This window comes from Odontesthes bonariensis, chromosome 22, assembly GCF_027942865.1.
Source record: "Odontesthes bonariensis isolate fOdoBon6 chromosome 22, fOdoBon6.hap1, whole genome shotgun sequence".
In the NCBI taxonomy this organism is placed as follows: Eukaryota; Metazoa; Chordata; class Actinopteri; order Atheriniformes; family Atherinopsidae; genus Odontesthes; species Odontesthes bonariensis.
In genome coordinates, this window is record NC_134527.1 from 18334241 (window position 1) to 18359246 (window position 25006).

Genomic DNA, 25006 nt, shown 5'->3' on the forward strand with positions numbered 1-25006 from the left:
ATAACAAGGTTTCATTTCAGAAAATGAACAAACACCTCTCAGTAAAAAGTGTTGCATTTTTCTCACCCTACCATCATCTCGCCCCTTGTATATTTCATCCGTTGAAGGAGGGAATTCATGTGTCCACCTCAACAAATCAGCTAATTGACTCTGTTAATGTAGCTTCTGTGCTTCACCAGTACATGATGAGTTCTAAAAAAGGTGGTGTTTATTTTTTTTATTTCTGAAGGTTTTCAGGTTTCATACATGTGTAACATTTTAGTGCCACTATTCTTTCCACTAATTTCAGTTCTTCAGTCCAGCTTTCCACTATCAGAGTGACCCATCCTGTTGCATGTGTATTGAATAGCGTTGGTTGTTTCTGACTTTTTTTTTTTTGACAAACTCTCACTTTATAGCATAAACTCTAAAATAATGAGAGCGTATCCACAACTAGTTAGTGTTTCTTTGCTTTTCAATCTTCCATGGCTTCAAACTTGTTGAATCATTATCGTTGTACACTATTACACACGCAGTCACATGATGGCAATTCCTGGCTCACACTCCCGTGACCTACTCGCTCCCTGGCATTTACTACTTGAGAGACTGAAAAGGGGGAAGAGACATTGTAATCTCTTAAATACACCCACTTATTTTCTCTCCTCCCTCTTCATTGAGTTCTTTTTTGCTGTGCTCAGTGGACAGAGCAGACTTTCATTTATGAAGTAATGTAGCGTAGAAATTGGACTCATTGCTCAGCTATACAATAGAGAAGGGGATTAATCGAGCATTACAGAAAGGATTTGGCTATTTATCCATCACCTGGCTGACAAGGAGAGACCAAACTTTCCTTCTGGGACTCTTTTCACCTAAATTCCTCATAATTCCCTTCTCTCCTGAACTATGACCCTGTTATCAAAGGATCAGTCTGCCAAGCCCCAACCCTGCCTGCTCCCGGAGCCTGGCAAACACATCAGCACGTCTTTGCACCAGCACACAACAGACTACACTGGCTCTAAGGAGGACTACATGGACAGCACTGAGAGTGCTGTATTTGGAGCTGTGGAACCTCCCAGGCGCTCTCGGGGTCGCCTTATCCTCCACAGCCTGGTAATGTTCGGTAGGGAATTCTGCTATGCCGTGGAGGCAGCATTCGTCACGCCTGTGCTTCTGAGCGTTGGCCTCCCCCGCAGTCTGTACAGCCTGGTGTGGCTGATCAGTCCCATCCTGGGCTTCCTGCTTCAGCCCATCATCGGCTCGACCAGCGACTACTGCCGCTCACCGTGGGGCAGGCGGAGGCCTTACATCCTGGTCCTTGGCATCCTCATGCTGCTGGGAATCAGCATGTTCCTCAATGGAGATGCTGTCATTTCAGGTGAGGTTTTGGGAAAGGAGGGCAGGTTTAGTGATACGTGTAATCTTGTTACACCAGAAAATGACAAGCCAGCAGAAATTGTGAAGATTAAACGTATTCTTCAATTAGGAAAATCAGTTCTGAACTGCCATATGGACTTGTGATATATTTGGATTATTTTGCCAGTAAACAATGATGATAACTGGTGTTTTTTTGCCCAGAGCCTTTTTTTTTTATATATCTGAGGGAATTTCACAAATTCAATATCTGCTTGCCAGCAGATTTTGAGGAGAATTTTCAAGGAAAAAATTGAACTTGTTAAATGTGATAGCAGAATGTCCCAGGAGACTCACATTTTAAACTTGTGACTGAAGTCAGACGTTTGACAACTTAGGGTGGTCCTAAGCGGATTCCCACTGGGACAGATGGATGATGAGACATGGCAAAGGAAATCTCTTTCAGTGTGAAATGGGAAGCATCAGATTACAATTAAGCACCAGATTCCTCTGAGAATCCAGCAGGCTTCAGGCAGCATCACGAGATAATCTCAAATTAAAACTGGTGGCTGGATATGTTGAGCAAAGAGCATTTTCTTCAAAGACCATCCACATGAACCTCTCTACTGAGAATTTCACTGATGTGCATTGGTTGAGTGACAGCTCAATAAGATGCTGAGTGTACAATTTAATCATCATCCTAATAACTGAAGGTAATCACTGTGAAGGACACACAATAAAACCTGTTTTTGGTAAATTTTCACAACAGTTGTGTGATTATGTTATGTTTGAAGGGAATGACTGTAGATTGAGAAGCCTATTTTGCCATGAAATCATACACAAATACGAGATAACAGGGGCACAATTGTTTTTAACACTTGAATGGTGTGTTAACATTGTGATTATAGACTGAGTTTCGTTGTAAAAAGGCTCCTGCCTTTTCTTTCAGGCCTCACATGAACTCTAAATCTTTCTTTGTTCAGACATTTACTGAATAAGCTGATCACACTTTCTTTGGTTCTCAGTGTTGTAGTAATTGCCTAAGTAATTGTGTGACACAATGTTTATACTGCTGTAACCGTTAGTCTACTCTTTAAGATTGAAAAGCTTAAATTTGAGTAGTACTACAGTATTTCTTTTCTATTTTTTATTTTGCTTAATTGTCATTGAAAGACCAGTTCAGACTTCTTTACAAAACTGCAGCATAGTCTCAGTACAGAAGAATAGTTTTGATAGACCTGTCATGTTCCTTCCAGCTCTTACTTTAAACATAAAATCCCTTCTTGAGATTATAATTACACCTTTTTTCTTCCATGATTTGTATTGATCCTTTCTTCATTCTGAGAAGAACACAGATCAGGATTCAGCTTAATGTTCAAACGGGTATCACACTGTAATTGTTGCCTGTCATACATCCCTGAAGTCTTGCATCACTGTTGCTCCTCACAAGCTCCCATTTTGTGCTTTGACTCTGAGGTTCTTCCATGTGATTTGTATTAAGGCACAACCAATGTGCAAATCCTTATTTAGATTTCTTTTGGGATTTTTTCTTTATGTAAGAGAGAATGGTGCAAGGTGGAGGATGATAGGCAGCACAGACCAAAAGGAATCACAACCAAATAAATCTGACTCTTTAAGTTCCTTGACATAAATCTAGGGAACTCTGAGTTCAACTAATTTACTTCAAACATATAAGTATATCAATGGGCAAAATGTTATACAACCCCTATCATTGCCCTAATTCAGCTGATGCCCTAAAAACTAGAAAAACAATATGCCTTTTTTGCGAAAACACATTTCAGTCTTTAAGGCCAGACACTTTAAATTCATCTTTCTACTTTAACACAGAGCACTTTTTAATTATTCATGTAACCCAGATCCAGTCCTTATCATCAAATACCTGGCCCCTCTTTTAACCTCGCTTCCAATGTGCTTTTATGTAAACATGCTTTAATGTGTTTGTGGGACAAAATGAGTTTGTATCACAAATGTTGGAAATAATGTATCATAAGTCTGGCATCCAAAACGCTATATGGAACAGGTATAAGTGTGACATGTTGTCATTTAGCTTTTCTAGAAAGCTAAAATATGTATGATCTCAACATTTACTGTTTCTCAAAGCTACAGAGATGTTTTCAGTGTTTTGCACTAGATTTCTTTATGCATGTAAGTCATGTGGAAATGTGGAAGTTTAAGGAGTGATGGTGGAATAAGCTGCCAGACTTGTGTAAAGGTACTCTGAGATTACTTCAGGTAAAAGTGGGATAGGGCTGTTTTAGGCTCCGCTGGAGAGTGATTTATGAAAATGTCATCTGCAGAGGTCTGCTTATGCAAGCAACCGTGTACCCGGTAATTTATTCTGTCATGGAGACTGGTGTGCAGACTTAATTCATTCTTTTGGTAGATGTCAATCAAATGGAAAATGTCCTCCATGCTGAAACGAAAATAGAAGCATTATGTCTCAGCGGGGTGCTAAATTCATCTGTGTGCACATCCACGACTAAGTAAATTTGGAACTTAAAAGTTTTGTCCCATGCACTGGAGCCCTGAAGTTTCCAAAGATGTTCCAGTGCCGTGGTATGTGAGAAGCCAAATGTCTCCAGGATTTGTTCCACACTTCTTATAAAGTGTTTCAGGTCACATCTCAGGGAGAATGTACCAAGGAATGGAATGGTTTATCTTCCAGAGCATTTACTGTGACTTGGCGTGCACGCTGTAGAAAGTTTGTGATTTATACTTTTTTCAGTTGACCTGTTTCCACTCACTTGACAGTATTGTAGATCCTTTCAGAAAAATGTAGCATTTGATATCGACCCAGAAATAGCACCGGCAGAAAATCTCTGTCTTTGGGGAATACCCTGTAAATTCCTCACAAGAGGTGTGAAAAAGGTTGAGATTGTATAAATCTGTGGTTTCTCAAACCATAAAAAAAGCCGCTTTTCGCAAAAGACGGTAAAATGTAGGTATATTGTCTTTCTTTGTCTATAAACTTGGAAATGTTTTGACAGGAACTTTGAATGCGCTTATTAGGTGTTTTTCAAAGTAGGTATGTGATTTTTTGACACTGTTTGATAGCAGGCATCTACACATGAATAACAAAGAAGAACAGCCAAAAGGGGACAATAAATATTACCTGGTTCATCTGATTTATTTAAATGATGCAGTCAATAAGCGTTCTTATCATTATCACATGCTGTATGCTGACATCTTGAGTGTTGACATGTTTGGATGTGTCTTGCAGAACTTGTCAGTGACAGGTCATTGAAGAGCACGTGGGCCATCGTCGTGGTGATGTTTGGGGTTGTGCTGTTTGACTTCGCTGCAGATTTCATTGACGGGCCCATTAAAGCCTACCTGTTTGATGTGTGCTCGCACCGAGACAAGGAGAGAGGCCTGCACTACCATGCTCTGTTCACAGGTATGTAGCATTAACACGCTGTTGTTGTTCGTGCCTTACTCGCTACAGTAGTGCTTACTACCTTACAGTTAGTATACATGTCAAATGTGCGTGTTGATGGATATTTTTGATCACCATTAGATGTTTATTTGGTCAGAGAGTCTGTACCTATGGCTGTTTCGAGGGAGTTTTGTAGCTGAGCAACTTACATGATACTGATGATGATCGGACAGTGTTGGAAGTATACTTATTTGCTCACTAGAATGGATGAGAGGATAAAAACCACTGTATCTGCACACTAAATATTTAATTCACTCTCACTTTCAATAGATTTGATTCCCTCTCACTTCATTAGGGGAAAGTGTCAGGCAGCAGTATTCTGAAAAATGCCTCCAATATACTCACTGCAAACTGCTTGCATTGCATCAGACAGTAGGCGGTATGAATAAGCAACAACATGATGAACTTACTGGAACATTTAGCTGCTAATGAGCCAGATATTTTCCTTTGGAAATGCCTTTGCATTAACATGTGGATATAAGCATGTGTCCAAATGTGTCTTTTTCTGTAACCGATCAAAGTCTAAATAAGTATCCAATAAGTTAACACAGTTGGTTAATTGGTTAGGTGGTCTTATTGGCTTCATTGTGTAATGAAAAAAGGAGGACATTTATTGTTTTTTACAGCAAAATTTCCCTAAAACATTTGATGAATGTTTGTAGAGATGTAAAAAACTGAACTTTGGTTATCTTAAAGGTGGGGTAGGGGTTCTTTTTCTGGAACATTTTTTTACATATTGCTTGAAATACTCTTCACACCCCCATTGCAACCAATTAATTAAAAGTTTTGACACAAATATGAAAAGTTTTAGTGGCCTCTAGAACGTACAATCTAGGAAAAACACTATCCAATCATACTGAACGGACCGTTAACGATGATTGGATTCTGATGCCGTCTATCAAACTGCAATCTGCTCCTCCCTCCCCCTCCTTCCCCCTGTGCTTTTACCCTGCTCCGTGAACGAATTACGCGTGCCCGGAAGCTTGGCAGGAAGCTAAACTAGAGCCAGCTTGGCTAGCACCTAGCATTATTAAACGTATAGTTAGCATATACTAAATACGGCAACGATCGATGTTGCTGTCAGAACAGCGCTCGTGCACCTTCGTGCTCGTGCGCGTTCATGTACTCTAGAGGCGTGCCTTCGGGGGGAAAGTGAAGAAAAGGGTTGGGACTTTTTACCTGTGTATTTTCAAAATGCAGCTTCGCTGGACTCAAAATCCAGGATCTCCTACCCTACCTTTAATACCACGTCCATACATAAAACCATCCCTCTATTGGTTTGATATGCTTTGAATAACTGAACTCAGTTGTCCCTTGTGTTGTGCATTCTAATGCAGTGAGATTGTCTCACTGTTTTCTGCTCATTTCGCTGGGTGGATTTTGTGATTTTTCCTGTCACAATGCAAATTCACACCCCTAACATTGCAGTCAGTGTTTGTCTGAGCCTTTCTTTGGTTGACCTTCAAAAACTAGTGTGTTCCTCAGTCACATTAATACACACTTACATGTTTTTGTTTGTTCCCTTTGTGGTTCTGGAGCTCACTCAAAGGTCTTGTGCACGGCGGGCTGGGTAAATAGATTTTCAGTTTGTACTGTCAGATACAGAGAAAATTGCACATCATCTGGAAGAGTTATTGCAGTGTTGCTGGAAAAAAAAAACACGTTCTCAGAAACTTTGCTATATTATAGTATCACTGAGATAAACACGGCAGTTGGCAAACAACAGTTGTTGTTTACACAAGCTGGATATCTTCACACATTGTCCCTCAAAAGCTCTCACACATCAGTGGGTCAATAAAAAAGATAAATGAATAATAAATATTTTTTTTACCAGCCTTCCCTGTAAGTCCTTTCAGAACTCCCTTTTGTATGTACTGTACATAATCAGGCTTGATTGACCAAATGCATCCCCGATAACATTCAAGCTGTGGGCACATCTGTGAACAGGGGAGTCCAGAGCTTGATTGTTAATAAGCTGTTAAATGTCGCTGCATGTTCAGGATTTGCACATGATACACTGAAGTATGTACTTTGAGTTAAAGAAGCTGTCATTGTTTGGTAACAACATTTCTTTAGTGCTGAATTGGAAAGGATTTCTGGTTTCTTTCTTTAAAGTACACATAAGTTCTCTTAATGCATTTAAAAAATCTCTAATAATTTGCACACAGACACATATGTAATCAGTATGACGCATAATATTTCACTTTGTACGAGGTGCCAATGAATAGGATGCGATTGAACATCTGAAATGTCATGATTCATCACCACCTTTTTGTATATTTTTGACTGTGCGCAGCATCTAGGAAACATCATAACCTCAAAAATATACCCCAAATGAAACCTTAAAGAAATATCTAAAAAAAAAACAGGATCAAGCAAATAGTCTTTCACGCACTGCTTGGGAATAAGATGATTTCTTTGTGCATGCGTCAGCAGCGCATTCTGCTGCCAGCAGGCACCAAGTGGTGTGAGCATGCTAGTCAGGCAATGATCCAGCCCTGAGCTCGTCATGTGCTGCAGTCATGGGTCTGAGCTGAGAGAAACAGAGGCCAGGCACATGACTCTCGAGACGCCCCTGCCTCCTCTGGTATGTGAGGTTTGAAGAGGAAAGGGCAATAATTCCCTGTTTCTCTGTTATTTCTTTCTTTCTTTTTTGTGAGCCTTTTCTAATTGACACTCATCGTTATCAGTGAGTTACTAGGAGACCTTCTTCTTAATTAGATTTTCTACAAACCACACACTGCAGATAAGGTACAACAACGAGTGGAGCCAGCAGAACCCACACACATGATGTTTGGATGCATTGCAAAGAAATTTGGCAAGAAACTCAGGATGGATTACAGGGCAATCTTTTAACCTTTCGTGTGTACTGCGTGCTGCATCGTTATCATGTGGTTAGAAGTAATTTGGTATGTTCTAAAACCCCGCATGGCACATCTTATCATATGAGTCAGTTTGAAAAAAAAATCTTAGTTATCTCTTCTCACTTCTCACTTTTAGTGCAAAGCACACCAAAATGCAACAAAAAACCTCAAACTTAGCATGAAAATACAACATTTTAAAGAATGTGTATGGTACACTGTTGTTGTGTTTATGATTAAAAAAAAAATCTTGTATTTTTTAAAATGTTGTGTCTCGTTCTTTTCCACCTCATAGCCACTATACTGAATAGATTAGGTAACAAACTTTGTGGTAAAACAATATAGTAGTATGAAGGTAAGTGATGAAATGTGATTAAAATCTATTGCCATGGAGAACATTCAGTCTAATAATGCATAATGTCATGGCAGTGTGTATGCTCGTCAGGAACATTTAATGTGCCATTTTTGCTCATTTTAATGTTCTTCTGTGTCATTTTACATCCTTTACTTACAAATAAAATGGTTGAGGCAAAAGTTCAAGCCAGGGTGTCATTCCAAGGTATGTGATGGAAAATGTCAAGATAAAAAGTTTTAAAATGCAGCAAAACTTGGTGTATAATATGCAATGCTTTTTAAATGACTGGATTTTCAGTTGCACCACAGTTTACACGTTCTTTCTATTTAGAATTGGAAAAAATGAAGAATGAATCAATCTATTAAAGTGTGAGCATGTTTCACGTTGACACTTCACATAGTATTTCAAAGACAAATATTTCTTCCAAACATCAGAGTCACATTTAAGAGCTTAATTGTTTGTGTTGCATTTATAGGCTTAGTTCAAGCTTGCTTGTGAGCGTCTTTAATGGCATACATGAATATCGGCAAAACGTCTGGCAAAAAGTGTTGCTGCCGTCTTTGGCTTTCTTCGAATGGAAATTCATGGAGCAGTTTTTTTCAAATTCTAATTAATCCTTGCTGACATCAAATGGTAGGGCTAATTTCACCCTTCTCTTTGAAGAGTAAAGTTGAAAAACGAAGGTAAAAAAATGTGTTGAAGATGTTATGCTCTGCAGAGAGGACTCAAAGAGTTCACAGTTGTCTAGGTTCATTCACGGAGATGAAAAGAAAATCATGATGACTGTCGTGCTTTTGAAGTGTTTGGTACACAATGTTTAAAAGAAAAAAATTATTAAGCAAGTTTATAGTTATGATGTTAGTATTGGTTTGGACTATTTCCCATCACTTAAATAACAATGAAAGTTTAAATTTTACAATAAAATTTAACAATCAAAATGGAACTTTGCCCTTAAAAATGACAGAATATGTCTTTTCTTGTTGTTTTATAAGTGCTTTTTTATTTTCATCTTTATTATTTACAAAAAGAGCTGAAGAGTAGAACCATGTGATGATGTTTGCATAATTGATCATCAAAATGGCCTCCGGACTGTTTGTGAAATCTTAAAACATATCTCTTTGTTTAGGACCGCGTCTCCTTTTGAACAGTACTGCATTATAGATTAGATATATTGTTAACAAATATCAAAAACAAGACTGTTACTTGGAGGCAGTACTGTGTCATAGTTTGTCAAAGCTGAGCTCTCTTTTCTCCCATGATAGGAGTTATGGATAGTTTGCACTAATGGACATCAGATCATTGCGTGTTGCAAAATTGCATTTAGCTTAATTTACCACTTTGTATGATGCAGGCTTACAGAGCTAGTGATGTGGCTGTAAAGCCACCATTACAATAGTATAATATATATTAGCCACTATGGCCACACCTGCAACCAAGAACACTCAGTCTTGTATTAAAGCATTTTCATTGCTGCAATATGAAACTTTACTGTTCAAGTATAACTGGTAGGCTACTTTTGGAACAGCATAATGCGCCAAACTCTGCTGTGCTCTGTTCTTGCATGCTGCGGTAAAAAAGCTAATTTACCACTGAGGGCGAACGGATCGAAACTTATATGGATAATGAAGACAAAGCAACGAATCTTAAACTAGAGTGAACAATTTTCTTTTCATACAGTTGCAAGTGAAAGGAGGTTTCCTAAAGTGGTTATTACTAAACCTGACAGTTACTAGAATATAGAAAAATGGCCTTGTTTTATGTGCCAGACTGTAGCAGACTGTACAGAGGACTGCAGTTGGCGGGGTTAATAAATTAATCTGTCAGTCTGACTTCAGATCAGCACATTTTTGTTATGTAATTATCCATATGTTTAGCAGTCTGATCCAGAATTAGTCAACAAATAACACTGAGAAAAGGCATTCAGACAGGCCATATGACATCCAGGATTAGTAGAAAATAGACGCTGCTACTGGCCAGAGTCGGTATGTTCGTTAACTGACAGAATTAGTTAGGAAAAGACATTTGACTTGTCCATAATATGAAATATGAATGTCCAAGGATGACTAGGATTAGTTGATGAATTATATTTAAAGCTAAGTGAGGCATATGCTCCACAATTACACCAAAACTTGTGCCACTGGCGTATAAATGGATATGAAATGGGTTCATCAAACTAAACTATTCCACACCCCTCATTTTGTGGCCCTCATTTACTTCATATTTGTATTTTTGAGGACATCCTCTCTTTGACTTTTTTTTCATTTTCTTTTTAGAATCTCAGATGTTGAGTGATTTTGGGTTGCCTATTTCTAGTCCTCTGAAACAATTTTGGAGAATACACTGTCACCTTGTGGCTATTGATTTTGGTGTTTTGTACGTTTCAGTTAATGGATTTCTAAATTTCTCTGGAGACATTTTAAAGGATCTAACCAACAAAGTCATCAGACAGCTGGCAAATAAATATGAACTTTTGAATTGTTTTCATAATTAAAAATTAAAGGGACACTATGTAATAAATTAAGTCATTTATTAGCTCAAATCAACATATTCATTCATAAGTTAGTCCTCATTGGTGTAAAATGATCTCTGTCAAAAATCTCACTTATCCTCCTGAGTGAAGAATAACTAGTCTGTATCTACATAGAGCAGGTAAGCTCTATGGAGGCTGCCATGTCCTTCCGGTCTATGAAAAATGACGAAGTGCCGAGAGGGACATAAAGCACTTCGAATCGCGATTTCCCCACCAGGCCTACAAGCAGAAATGACGTCATTGTGACGTCATTTCCGCCAAATGGCTTATTACAGCCGCTAATGCTAAATAGATTTTATTCCTTGGCACATATGTCTTTGTGTTCATTAGCTTTCTTTTTGTAAGTGCATCATCTTCTTCTTTTTATTATTATTCCTATGCTCCCCCTGGATATCTTCTTTTTGGCGTTATGCTCACATTTGTAAACTGTTATTTTGTTGATTTACTAATAAAGTTTAAAAAAAAAAAAAATGCTAAATAGATTTTATCTCGTAAATGATCCCACTAATAATGCATTGATTGTTACCAAACTTCTGCCGTAGTACACATAGGCTCTTAACTCACAAAACGAGGCATTAGAAAGTTTGTAAGTTTACCGGGAGTTTATTTACCGCTGCTAATGCTCCTATTGCTAACGCAGGCTAATGCTAACGCTGCGTCGACGTCACTTCCGGTAACTCCCGGAATATGACTAATTGCATTGCTTGCACACCAAAGGAGATGTTATGTTATCTGACATGTTATCTGTCATCTGTATTCATAGTGTTGTTGTATGTGTGTTATATAATCCTTTGTACTGTGTGTCTTGATTTCTTTTTGTTTGTATGGACCTTGAGTCTGAAGCTATAGCTTCTTGAATCTTGACACATTCCGCTTGCCGTAGTTCAAGAAGTTGCAGCGCACATTTGAAAACGTGAGGCGCTAGAGAGCAAATTCATTCAACTTTGCTAAATAAAATTGCACCACTAGATGGGGGAAGAAATTACATAGTGTCCCTTTAAGTCTAAATAAATCAGATAGATATTAGATGTGATCTTATTAACCAAACAGTCCATCTGCTGGATTGCAGTATATATATGTAGGTAAGAAGGCCAGTGATTCACTGTTGTTTTGATTATTCATTCTGTAATAAAAAAAATCCCTTTTTTCAAATGTTGTTTGCTCAAAACGTACAGAGCTTTCTGTGAACAATAGATTCAATTTCCCGGCAAACAAGGGATGTCCCCAGGGGGTCCATAAAATGTTTGAAATGTAGGCTATTGGTTGTCTCTGCAATGCTCTCAACAAGTAACCTCAGTGGTGTTCATGATACTGTCATTACTTTGGGCTATCCAGAAACATCCACATGTAGAATACCTTGCCCTTGTAACTAAAATAGAAGCCTAAACTGAAAAAAATTAGTTGGGGCATTGTTTAGTTTTCAAAAATTACGTCAATTAGACTGTATTGGAATGATCTTATTTAGCACTTTTGTTCAACCTAGATCGCTTAGAATTAGGATATATCTACTGGTTGTAAAAACACTTAATTTTAACATTGTATGGTGTGAAACAAGCCAGATAAATTACTTAAAATGTATGCAATTTATACAAGTACATAATACAAATAAATAAACCTGGTTAAAATTAATTTGAATTGCTTTGATTTGTCGGTCATTTTGCATTATTGTCCATTTTTTTTATGAAAAATGGACATCACATCAACTTTATTAATATGTTCAATGTGAAAACTCTTAATCCAAATTATATCCAAAAATATATAACATGACAAAGAATAAAAAAAGCATAAAACCTACAAATTGGGCCTTAATATCTTTTTTGAGTGTTCATTCATTTGTATGCTCATTTTAAAAGCAAAAAAGTTCAAGCCTAATTATTTGTATCCAGGCGTTTCTGCAGCATTCTGAATTTACATCCACAGTTTGCTGTCATTTTAGAGCCTGCTCACACTTGGAGTTAACCTGCCTCCTGACTGATCAGATCACTATTTTTTGCTTAGTACTGCCCTTAGTTCTCTTGCACTGCATGGAAAAAGTCCACCAATGTGACGATGGTTTGCGGTTCATCTTTTAATTAAGCGCCTGTTGTGTTTTTTTGTCTGAACTTTTTTTGGGGGGGCTTTTATGCCTTTAATGGACAGGATAGTTGAAGAGAGACAGGAAGCAGGGGCAGAGAGAGAGGGAATGACATGCAGCAAAGGACCGTCCGATGCAGGACTCGAACCGGGGCCAGCTGCAGCGAGGACTGTAGCCTCTGTACATGGGGTGCCTGCTTAACCCACTACGCCACCGATCACCCCGCCTGAATCTTTTTTAAATGCTCCTCAAACAAACAATCACTGTAATTTGATTTGAAATAATCCAAGAATGATTTACATTACATGTAACTGATTTGTGCACCACATGCTGGGGTAATTCCCTAATCAAGTTAATTATACAATGGAGAGCAGCAGTGTCTCGATGGGTTTTCTAAAGGCATGTGAAGTAGAACTTTGACATCATTTTAAAAAGGGTGCTGTGTAAGCGGGCAGTGTTTACAACATAAATTACCCCGTGTTGTTTTGTGTAGTATTTTTTAGCTTCTGTTAGGTGTGTACCCGTAAAGGTATTTTTTTTTATAATACAATACATCACAGTACTTTGTGACTTAATCTTAAGCCACCCCTGATTATCTTTTTTTTTTTTTTTTTTTACGAAATCCCAGGAAACAGGAAGAGGACAAGCGGGTTAATTAAAACATGTGCAACTATATAGCTGAAGTACTATATATAAAGTAAAAACAGAGTTTGTTCTAGTCTAACAAGCTTGAAAGTCAATATCATTCTTCAACACTCTGAACCTTCTTAGAAAAGCTTTCTGGTCATTTCTCATGCGTCTCTTAGGTCCTTGCCCCAAGTCTTTACTTGATTTTTTTTCCCCCATTTCACGAGGACACCTACGAATCTGACATAAAATCCATAGCAAAGAGAAAAAAACTATACATTCTTGTTAAACTGCCAGTGTTCCACTTTTGGTCACTCAGACTTACCAAACAGAGACACCCCAGCGCTGCATTGTGTGATTACACACAGCAAGATGGCACAGAAGAATTGTTGCAAGTTGTGTTTCTTACCTCATTTCTTTACTGCCCAAAGGCCAGGGATGAAAAGTAATGTAAGTATTTACTCTTGTCAACTTTTCATTCTGTCATTTTGCATCTTTGCTGCTGAATGCAGATTCTTTGGGGGGGCTTGGTGGTGAAGGAAACATTTCTTTGCCAGGAGCTTCCACTATGGCTGTAATTGCTGTACTTTTAATTATTGTTGTCACTTTACTCTGTAGGTGATCATTTGTTTGTTTGCAATTGCCAATGCCATGACTGCTTCCTTCTGTTGGCTCCAGGGCAGAATTGACACAGCGATAACTCACACTCCTTCTAGTTGCTTGAATAACAACAGGCTGTGCCTGTAGCTGAGGCAATGAAGCAACCCCAAATCCTGAGGCTCAAACTTTTCAAATATATTTTCTGAACGTTGACATAGAAATTCAACATAGATAGCTGCAAGTTTCCTCTACATGCTGGAATCTACCCCGTTTGAAGATTATTGATCTTATTCATTTATTTAACTTTTTTCTTTTAACAAACAATCTACTTCAAATTATTGTGAGAAGTCATTCAAACTCCTTGTGGGGCTCAGAGGTTTCTGCAACATTTTATTTTTCTGGTTCCACAATTAATTATCTTGAAACGTCTGTTTATATCTTCACATGGCCTTATATGCTACACATACACAATATATATGGCTTTTCAATTGATGCTCAAGTACATTTTAGAATAACAAAAAAAAATAGCAACAAAACAATATGACAATGTGATAAGATTCTCCTGGTGTTATAAATATACAGAGAATCATTACTAATAGAAAGCTTTTTCAGTTTTATCAGGTTTTGTGAGTTTCAGCTCATAATACGGTCTGCTACTATACCATTTTAATTAAAACAAAACTGTCTGTGAATTGTAAATAAACAAGTCTGAGCAAAAATTTTTCATACATTATCTTAAAATCATATTAGATTGTCCTAAAACAATTATAAATGCTGTGCATTACTTGTATTTGCTTATCCCATCTGGGGTACAAAATGGGTACAACTTAGTAGTGGTCAGTAACACACACACACACACACACACACACACACACACACACACACACACACACACACACTTGTAAACATACAAAACATGCTGTTTTGCATATAGTAATTCCCTTTTTCTCACATGTAACTCCCCCCTTCAATACAGAATTAACAGGATTAACACAGTTTTCTTATTTCTGTGTTTTCTAGGATTGGGCGGAGCTTGTGGTTACCTGGTGGGAGCAATGGACTGGGGCCACTCTGTGTTGGGTCGTTTGCTGGGCTCCGAGTACCAAGTCATCTACTTTTTCTCCGCGCTCACCTGGGGTATCTTCCTCACCGTGCACCTCTTCAGTATTCCAGAAAAACCTCTGGGCAAGGACCTGTCTGTTTCTGACTCCTCGTCTTCAAGTGCCCTTCGCTTATTAGGCTCTCACAGCAATGGTTACGGAGCCCTTGGTAAGGAGCCCATCTCTCCTGCTGTCCCAATGCCTGCAGAGGAGGTGCAAATAAGGCCGAGATCCTTCTCAGCCTTGGGGGAAAGACCCAGGACTTTTTCAGTGCGAGGAGAAAGGCCTAGGTCTTTCTCAGCTCTGGGAGAAGCCAATTCAGTAACGTCCAGTGCCAAGCAGCCAAACAAGGTATGGGATTTGCAGGATGCAGCCAACATTATAATTAGCAGTTTAACTGCGAAGCTGCTTGAGTTTTTTATTAGGTCATTATGATTAATTAGCCTTTGATTTGCTGAAGACACTGCTTAATCTACCAAAAGGGTGTCAATCTATTTTTATTATTCCATTATGTATTTTGAGGTGATCAATGACTTTTAATTTTTGATCATCTGAATATCAATTACTCAATCAGACCACTCATGCAAAGCTGACTTCCGACATGGTGTTTAGATATTCTTAGCAGTTGGTCTGTCCTCACATTTGCTTTGATATCAGCATGCACTCAACCCTGCACGACTTCACAAGTTTAGGCAAAATCTGATTATCTGTGTTATACCAGCATGATTCAGAAGTGTTCCAATGAGTTTCTTGGGATGTCGGGTATGAAAACGTCTCTTGGTGGCCCAGCAGAGACCCCTCTGTGGGTCAGACATGAGGCTAGAGTAACAGGCAAGACAGAGACTCCTCAGGGGGTTGAAAAGGGGGCCAGAGGAAACGGCGAAACAGAGACCCCTGTTGACAGGCAGGTAGAACCAGCAAGGCAGTGGCCAGCAGATGAGCAGACAGGACCGGGAAGTGGCACCTGTGGCCCATCCTGGCCCCCTTGAACACAGGAGCAGAAACAAATAGAGGAGCAACACAGGCGGCATTGACCAGGGCCGGGACGGAGGTAGCGTGGACCAGGGCTGGGACACTAGTGCAGACGACTAAAGCACTAAAGTCTGGTGCTCCAGTCTCTCTGGAGCACTGAAAATTTAAGCTCTGGAAACTGGAGAACTGAAAGCTGGACTTTTGGAGACTGAAGCTCAAAATACGGGAGCACTGATTCAGATTCAGGTGCAGACTGATGAAGGCTCTGGCTCTGGCTCTGGCTCTGGCTCTGGCTCTGGCTCTGGCTCTGGCTCTGGCTCTGGCTCTGGCTCTGGCTCTGGCTCGCACAGAAATGCAGACTCTGGATTTGATGGTGCAGAGGTGGTGAGAAGAAATTGCATCTCCCAGTGGGCAGCTGGGGCCACCTCCAGCTGAGATCTCAAATGCTTGTCCCACTCCGTCTTGGCCAACAGTCGGGAGAAAACTCGACTCCTGGAGCGTCTCCCCTTTGGTGGCAGCTGAGGGAAAGCGTCACAGTTGAGCCCATTGGAGGCTGAATGAGGGGCGTCTAACCAGACCTCTCTGGAAGCTGCCACACTAGACCACACTAAGACAGAAGAGCCAGGCAGCAAGGAGACTGGAAAGGCAGGCAGCGAGGAGACTGTAGTGGACTCCACACTGAGAATCTCCACCAAGGCTGCACACTGACCTGCTGCCTCCTCAAGTTCAGCCACATCCCAAGATGAAAGGATCCGAGGTCTCATACGAAGCACCTCCAGAAGGTCACCTGTGACTCTTGCCCAGGGTCCTGATCGCTTAGCTATGGTGGCTATGAAAGTTATAACATCTTAAAGAACCCCCTCGAACTCTTCCACAGTGAGCTGAAACACTGGGTCCTGGTCTGGCAGAGCCTGATGGCTGTGGCCTGAGCAGTCCACCGGGTCCTGTTCTGTCAAGATCATTCTCTCAAGGATTGTGGGGGAGCAGGAGGTTGAGGATGCTGGACTGAGGAGGCGAGGACAGGCAATGAAGGAAGATAAAGGCTTTATTTATAACCAAACTAAATGCATTGCCAAGGCAGGAATAAAATTTATATGGCACAAAGGAAGGACAATCTGACTAATTTACAAAAAAATAAAGTAAATTACTAGATGGATGAGTACAAAACCTACAGCAACATACAACATAATGATCTGGACAAAGGGAAACCTGGAGGATGTTTATTGAGGAGAAAATTACAAATAAACAGAAGGTAAGGTACTCAGCAATGGAATCCAGGTGTGACACAGGAACCTTTAAGCAAAGGAGATAAATGGCAGACTATGACCACGGTCATATCTATTTTTCTTCCTACATCTGAACATGTTTTTAAATTGGAAAACTTTCTGAGAGATTTCAGATTTACATGAAATTGGTTTTAGGCTTTGGGATGACACTGTTTATATCAGAGAAGTTTTGATTATCACCTTCATAAAACTCACCTTTGTAGAATTTGCTTATTGAGTTTTCACCCTCCCCGCCATGCTTTATCTTTTTGGTCTGTTTTTTTCTCATCCTCCTCTGTCTCTCTCATTACGTGTAATTAAGGTCTTTTTGTTTTGTTAGATTTTAATCTTCCACTCCTTTGAACTGTTGTCACGAGGGTGATCAATGTGATGAGGACATTTTTCCTCTCAGCGTTGCAGTGGTTAGTACTTATGTCAGGTCTCTGTGTGCCTCTGCAGGAGCAGAAGAGGATGACTTTCAAGTCACTGATGAAAGCTATAATCAACATGCCAAACCACTACCGCTGCCTGTGTGTCAGTCACCTCCTCGGATGGGCAGCCTTTCTCTGCAACATGCTCTTCTTTACTGATTTCATGGGACAGGTATTGATTTGTATGTTTCTGTATCTGGGCTTGACTCCTTGCATTTCAAAAGTGAACTAAATGACGGTACGACTTTAAAAGCCAAACCCATTTGTGACTAAAGGGATTACCTTACTGAGGAGAGATTCTCATCTCTGATCATTTTCAAATTGTTTAGCAAATTCAGATATAATGTTTTCATAAGTAATTAATTGAATCTGGGTCATTTTTTAAAACAAATATCACAAGTTCTCCAGCTTCTCAAATTTGAGAATTTGCTGCTTTTCTCTATTTCATTTTGAGAATTTGATGCTTGTTTGTTGTTGTTTTTTCCCCTTTATCTGCTATTTAGAACAAACTCGACATTTTAAAAGTCACTTGAGGCAGTGACGAATTGATTTGGGATTTTTTTTTCCACTTTAATTTTCTTTATAAGGATTGATACCAAAGACATTGATATTAACAGAAGTTCGCCTGATTAAACCAGCTTATAACAAATAAATAGAGCATCTTACCAGTATATTATCCAAAATATCACCCAATTTATGAATAAAAATATACTGTAAGTCCAGAAAGGGCTGCATGGTGGTCTTTTGGTTAGTATTGTTGCCTTATAGCAAGAGGGTTCCTTGTTCGAATCTTGACTGGGGTCTTTCTGTGTGGAGTTTGCATGTTCTCACCGTGCATGAGTGGATTCTGTCTGGGGACTCCAGCTTTTTAAGATTGAAGTCAAATTTATTGGTCATGCATACACACAAAATTTGTCCTCGACTTTTAACATTTTTTGAGTGGTAAGAGTGGGAATCAATCCACATTCCTTCCGGTTATTGCACAACTGACTGTAACCACTGAGCCACGGCCACCCTGAGCCACGGCCACCCTTCTTCCTGCCATCTAAAAACATGGATTTTACATTCATTCGTAATTCTGAATTGACCCTATGTAAAGATGTGTGGTTGTTTGTCTTATTTGTCTCTGTGTTGGCCCAGTGATGGCCTGATGACCTGTCCAGGGTGAACCCAAATTAGACTAAGGAGGTCTAGAAAATAGATGGCTGGATAAGAAAGGAAAATATATATGTTCACTTAAAGGGGTATAGAATTTCGATTTGACCGTTTTTAGCCAAAAGTCGTTAGCCTGGAAGTAATGAGGGCATCGAGTATCGCCGCTACAAAACGCTATTTTTATACCTCTTCTACAGCTCCAAACAACATAACACTTACGTGGTAGTGAGTAGAGGGTCCCTAAAGCCAAACCGAAGTGTCCCGAAGGTCTTCATGTGGTCGGATATAGAGTCCAGAATGAATTTAATCAAGCCAGTACCTTTCCGGAAATGTTGCTGCTGCAGCTGCCGCTTAAGACCGTGGTGAAGTTGGTTTGATATTGGATATTCGACAGATATTCACAATAAGGAAATAAGGTGTCTTTTTTTTCAAACCAATATCAAACCAACTTCACCACGGTCTTAAGAGCCCTCTACTCACTACCACGTAAGTGTTATGTTGTTTGAAGCTGTAGAAGAGGTATAAAAATAGCGTTTTGTAGCGGCGATACTCGATGCCCTCATCACTTCCAGGCTAACGACTTTTGGCTAAAAACGGTCAAATCGAAATTCTCAAAACACATCCGAATTACATGATTTTGATGTCAACTCAACGTATGTACTCCCAACATCCCGTAAATTGATCTAAAGTGCATTTTACGCCGGATTATCCCTTTAACAAGGAAATAACTCACTGTTTCATATGGTTTATCTACATACAAGTGCAAAGCTTCAAAGCACTGCACTGATCTGCATCTGCATCTTTTTGGGTTTTAAGTCTGAAAGGCTGGAGTTTGGAAGCTACAGCACTTCCCGTCAGGAAAGATTTGGGCTAAAATACATGTTTAAAACAGTAATTTTGAGGATAAACACATCACATTTGCATTAATTACCAATTTTTTCAGTTGTCATGATGTGTCTCATGACCCTGGTGTCATCTGTGTAGAACATTAGGTGGGGGTCTCCTGATTTTTAGTTCAGGCGTTGAGGGACTTCTGCTGGAGTCAACAGAGCTTCACGTTGATAAACAACCAAGGGGGTCCCGGGCAAGCGTTCATATGTGTTTAAATGTCAATCAATCAATCAATCAATCAATTATACTTTATTAATCCCCGAGGGGAAATTCCAGTGAGTTAGAGAAATGTGAGTTAGAGCCTAGAACTGGAGCTGACAAAAATAGTCCCCTTAGGACCCTGGACCCTGAAAGAGAACATATGTACAACTAGGGGATATTAGACTATATCGTGTTCCATTATGTGCAAGATACGTCCAGGGAAAAAAGACCTGGATAATATTGGAATGACACCTAAACACTTGGCAAGAAAGTGAAAAACTTTAAAAAATCTTTTTTTTTTAAAGAAAATGTCAAACATTTAAGAAAAACACTACTCAAATGCAACCATTTCCCTTTTCTTTTGTCCCCTGTCTGTCGTTTAAAATTTGCAGTTTGAGGATGTCACCTGAGACATGGGGATGGACCCCATTTTGAAAAACAAGTTATCAAAGAAATAATCACCCAATTGTGCAGTAATGAAATTAAGCTGTCAATATAAGTCGAGGTCAAGCAAGACAGGATGACAAACTGAGAACAACAACATAATGCTGAGGTGAAAAACAGCACAACTCCAGCATATAGATGCTTCCCAGCTCATTAATTCCTTATTTGTGTGGGGGCAGAGTGGTCTGTCGTTGTGTAAGATGTGTAACAATGATGAATACCTGCAGTGTCACAGTGAGCATGCTCTTCAAGGATGAATACGCACAGATGCAGTGATGTGTTTTCTAAAACTGCAGGCATTGTTATCAGGAACAACACTTGGTTAAACTACCACTTTTTAGAATGAAACACACAAAGCAAAGGCATTTGTTTTACAAGTGAGCCAACTTATTATGGTATTTACAGTGATGAAACTGGAAGAGTAGGGTGTACTTAACCCTCTCTTCTTCACTTTACCCCCATTTCTTTTGCAGATTGTCTATAAGGGAAATCCTTATGCAGACCACAACTCCACAGCCTACGTCACATATGAGAGAGGAGTAGAAGTTGGCTGCTGGGGATTGTGCATTAATGCGGTGTCTTCTGCCCTCTACTCATGTAAGCAACTTTGCTAGTTGTCTGTGATAATGATAAAGTGCAACTGTTATATCTACTGATATCCTGACACAAGATAGCCCGACAAGGTTGTGCAGTAAAACAGATAAGAGTGGGCAATCAGTGCTTCCCTGCCCTCTGAATTAGGTGTACAGGTTGCAGCCGTTCATTAGGAGGCTGTGCACCAATAACATCTTCCCAGAGGCGAGCTGAGCCATGCTATTATGTGTATGTGAGTCCAAAATTAGATCTGCTTTGGAAAATTTCTGTATAAGATAACTGTGCAGAAAATGGCAGAGATAATGTGCTACATGTAAAGTAAAGTTTGGCCAAACAATAATGACTTATGACATTGTGAATTTGTCTCTATTTGTAGCCTGGTTGCTGTGAAAATGGTTTCAGTGTTACATTGTTTTTCACTGCTGCTCAGAAATTAAAAATGGCCTGTTCAATCATTTGACAACTCAGGTGTTGCAAATCTAATGCCCACTGTGGACCATAAAAACCCAGAATCAACACACCTCATGTGGCTTTGTTGATTCTCAAGTAATTGTGCCTATGCCTGACGCATGTGTTTGTGTGTTTTCAGATGTGCAGCGCTTCCTCCTCCCATACATTGGCCTGAAGGGATTATACTTTATGGGCTACTTTGTGTTTGGCATGGGCACCAGCCTAATTGGCCTCTTCCCAAATGTCATTGCCACGCTCATCCTCTGCAGCGTGTTCGGCGTTATGTCCAGCACACTATACACAATCCCATTCAACCTGATAGCAGAGTACCAGCGTGTAGAAGAGGTACTGGACTGACTGAAAATTAGTTTTTCACAGCTGAGACACTTTTAATTACGAAAAGAAAATATTGTACCCCTCCAGAGACAGAGAACAGAGAGGATGTTTCTTTGATTCTGTGCTTTAGATCAGGATTTTTTCTGCCATGTGTGAAAAGTCTGTGCAGGGATCTTTTTTAATTTACCACCAACAATGTTCCAATCAGTTTAAACTATTAATGTTTGTACAACACAGCAGCAAATCTGTTCAAGTTTGCTCTGTACATGATCCTTTTTAGCAGGTTCCCAGGGCTGTAGAATGACCATAAAGCGCATCATAACACTTTGTTTTGCTCATAGGTACTATGTTATGGATTTAAAAATGGAAAATAGTGTTGTGATCAGCTGTTGATCATTATGTTGCTACCTGATGTGGATATGTTGTTGTACTTGCGATGCATGAAAATATGAAAATTTGTCAAATTATTTCAGGGTACACAGCTCAATATTTCATATTTTACTAACAAGTTCCAAAATTGAGCCACTTAAGACATAAAAAAAAGGGAAAACCAAGCACAAGAGTACGGGAGCAACAAAATACTGTACTGTTTGAAATCATTATCGCAAAATAAGCAGTTAAATATCTCCTGATCTAGAGATAACAAAGCTCGTTTCGTAGTGATAATTGGTTACTTGTGTCATTATCCTGAGATAACAAAGATGGTTTTGTCCTGATAATGGATAAATATATGTTGTTATTTCAAAATAAAAAAAGCTAATTTTCTCTAGATAACGGGTTAATGTATTTAGTAAGTTGAAAAATTAGTTTTCCTGTGATCACACACAGTGGGATCACCTAAAGGGCACCTAATGGCTAAAACGTAGTGGAGTTGGTTCCCACGGATGTCAGTCTGTGCTCAACAGCACACATTTACCAAACTCAGGGCAGCACCCAAAATTACACATTCACAACTTGTTATGAATCCTCCCCAACTGTTAAGACAACTATAATGAAGAATGAAATTAGGTATTAAAAGAGGAAGAATTCTTTTTCAAGCGTACCATAATTACCTTGTGATCTCAAGAGACCAAAGCGGGTTTTCACATGAAAACAGGTCACGGTATGTTGTGAGCTAGAGACAAACAAAAGGTTGATTTCTCAAGAAAAGAAAAAAATAACTTATCATGACTCAAAAATGAACTTTGTTATCTTGAAATAATGGAATAATCGACTTGTGATGTCAAGATAACAACATCAAAATAAATAATTGCGGGTCAAGCTGCTCTTGGCTTCCATATATGAGACTATAGATATGAGTTAAACCTAAAAGTCCCCCAGATCGGTGTAGCATCTTGCCATGAGGAAAGCTATTGTGTTCCAAAAAAAAAAGGAAAATTAATAAGTTGGTTAAATGGTCATCACATTGTAATGCTTTGACAGAAGAAAAAAGATTCTTAAAAAATATATATATTGAAGCATAGGGTTGGTCCTGCTCATACCAGAACTGGCAAAAGGGAATGTTTTTGTTATGTAAAACAACTCAAGTCTAAAACATTTTCATAGTGGTCTGAACGAAGACTATACTGTACATATACACTGCAAGTATTTTTTTTTTTTAAGAAAAAAAAAGTGACCAAATAAAGTACTGTCCGAGGCAAAGAGATACACTGCAAAAATCCATTGCATTTGCTTGAACCACAGGGAAATCTTTTAGGCCTTAGTTGTTTTAGATGGTGAAAATGTGTTCTTCTCTTGTCCCCGGTCTAAGTAGCTTTTAGCATGGCTGTTAGAAATCTTGCGTTTTTCTCCAAACTGTGAAGCAGAGAAGAAACTAATTACTTGTGAACAATTCCCACAATCCTGCCTCTGAATAAAAATTAGGTTTGACAAAGGCAACTACTTTTTTAAATTCAGACATGGTTAAGATCATGGTTTGCATTAAAACAGATTCTTACATAAAATAACATGTTAGAAAATATCTCTGCTAGAAAGCCTAAAAGAAAAACTTCACACGCCTGTCACATACATGGAGAGGTTTGCCTTTAGGGCTCCTTTTAGACTATCTTATTTATAATTATTAATCATGTGTAACAAACCAGTCTGAGAGCTGCCATATAAAGTGAAGACTCCTGGAAAACATAAATACAGAGGCTCAAAAGACATTATGCTTAGTTGAAGAACTTACTCTCTCGGTGTACTTCCTTACAACTGGACACACTTCCTACACTTTGCATAAACATCATCTGCAGCTAGCCTTGGCTACGGGGATGTAAAATAATCAGTGAAGCAATTAAAATGTATCTACTGAGGGTGAATATAATCAACCAGCCAAATACATGGGCATCCATGATTTTTATCCAAATTCAGATCAGTTTGTTCCCTTGCTAAGTCCTAATATTGCTGCCACAAAACTGCAGGCTGCTCTTGGATTCTGCGATTTTGGCAGCAGCAGTTACTAGGATAGCTGCACTGTCATCCCGTAGTGGCTTGTTAGAAAATAATTTGTTGCCAGAAAGTTACTTTTTTTCCCCGTATGCTCAATCAATACATCATTAAGATGGACCAGGTGACAAGCTGTTGAAATCCAAGATCAAATGTGTGAGGTGAGGCAGAAAAAATACATTTTTGGCCACTGGTAGTGATCTTTTGATATTTTCCAGTGCTGAGTCTGTTTACCCAACTATTGATTGCTTTTGGACACAGACTTTCTGGTAATAAAAAAATTGATGACTTGTGGTATTGCTCTACCTATTCCCCTTGTTCCTCTTTACTAACCACCAACCTTACTGTCCGTTGTGCTTCCAGGAACAACTGAAGTTACAAGGAAGCAATAAAAGACCCCGAGGCACCGGGATGGACTGTGCTGCGCTCACCTGCATGGTCCAGCTTGCTCAGATCCTTGTGGGTGCTGGGCTGGGAGCTCTGGTCAACTTTGCTGGAAGTGTAATTGTGATAGTTCTTTCAGCCTCGACTATGTCCCTGATAGGCTGCATCTTCATCGCTCTCTTTATCAGATATGTGGAATGATGCTGCGTTAAAGATAATTTTAATGGTGTTGTTTTAATAAAAAAAATGATTCTTTGTTATATCTGTGAAATGTCCTTGATTCTTATCACAACTCTATTTTTACTTGTTATATTTCCACAACAGTGGTGGGTGATGTTGTGCTGCATGCCAATATTAACATTGCTTTGGGGTGGGATGGCTGCTTACATACATTTAGCTTGCTATTATTTAATTTTTTTTTAAAGTATTTTTTGGGGCTTTTTATGCCTTTAATGATAGGACATTGTGAGTGACAGGAAGCAGGGGGCAGAGAGATGGGGAAGACACACAGCAAAGGGCCGGTGCG

The 25006-nt window shown here is 39.2% G+C and overlaps 1 protein-coding gene across 1 annotated transcript; it reads left to right on the plus strand.

The window, feature by feature from the left end:
• The first annotated feature begins 774 nt into the window (after positions 1–774).
• On the plus strand, positions 775–24681 carry slc45a2 (solute carrier family 45 member 2). Its single transcript, XM_075455906.1, has 7 exons — positions 775–1354; positions 4571–4747; positions 14854–15284; positions 17630–17773; positions 20766–20889; positions 21476–21681; positions 24460–24681. The coding sequence occupies exons 1-7, from the start codon at positions 883–885 to the stop codon at positions 24679–24681; spliced, it is 1776 nt and encodes a 591-aa protein (XP_075312021.1). The 5' UTR covers positions 775–882.
• The last annotated feature ends 325 nt before the right edge of the window (positions 24682–25006 follow it).

Bases quoted from the DNA above. Each gene is read 5' to 3' on its own strand.
- slc45a2 (XM_075455906.1), top strand. From the start codon at position 883: ATGACCCTGTTATCAAAGGATCAGTCTGCCAAGCCCCAACCCTGCCTG. The intron at 1,355-4,570 runs GTGAGGTTTTGG...TGTGTCTTGCAG, and splicing joins TGGAGATGCTGTCATTTCAG to AACTTGTCAGTGACAGGTCA. The intron at 21,682-24,459 runs GTACTGGACTGA...TTGTGCTTCCAG, and splicing joins AGTACCAGCGTGTAGAAGAG to GAACAACTGAAGTTACAAGG.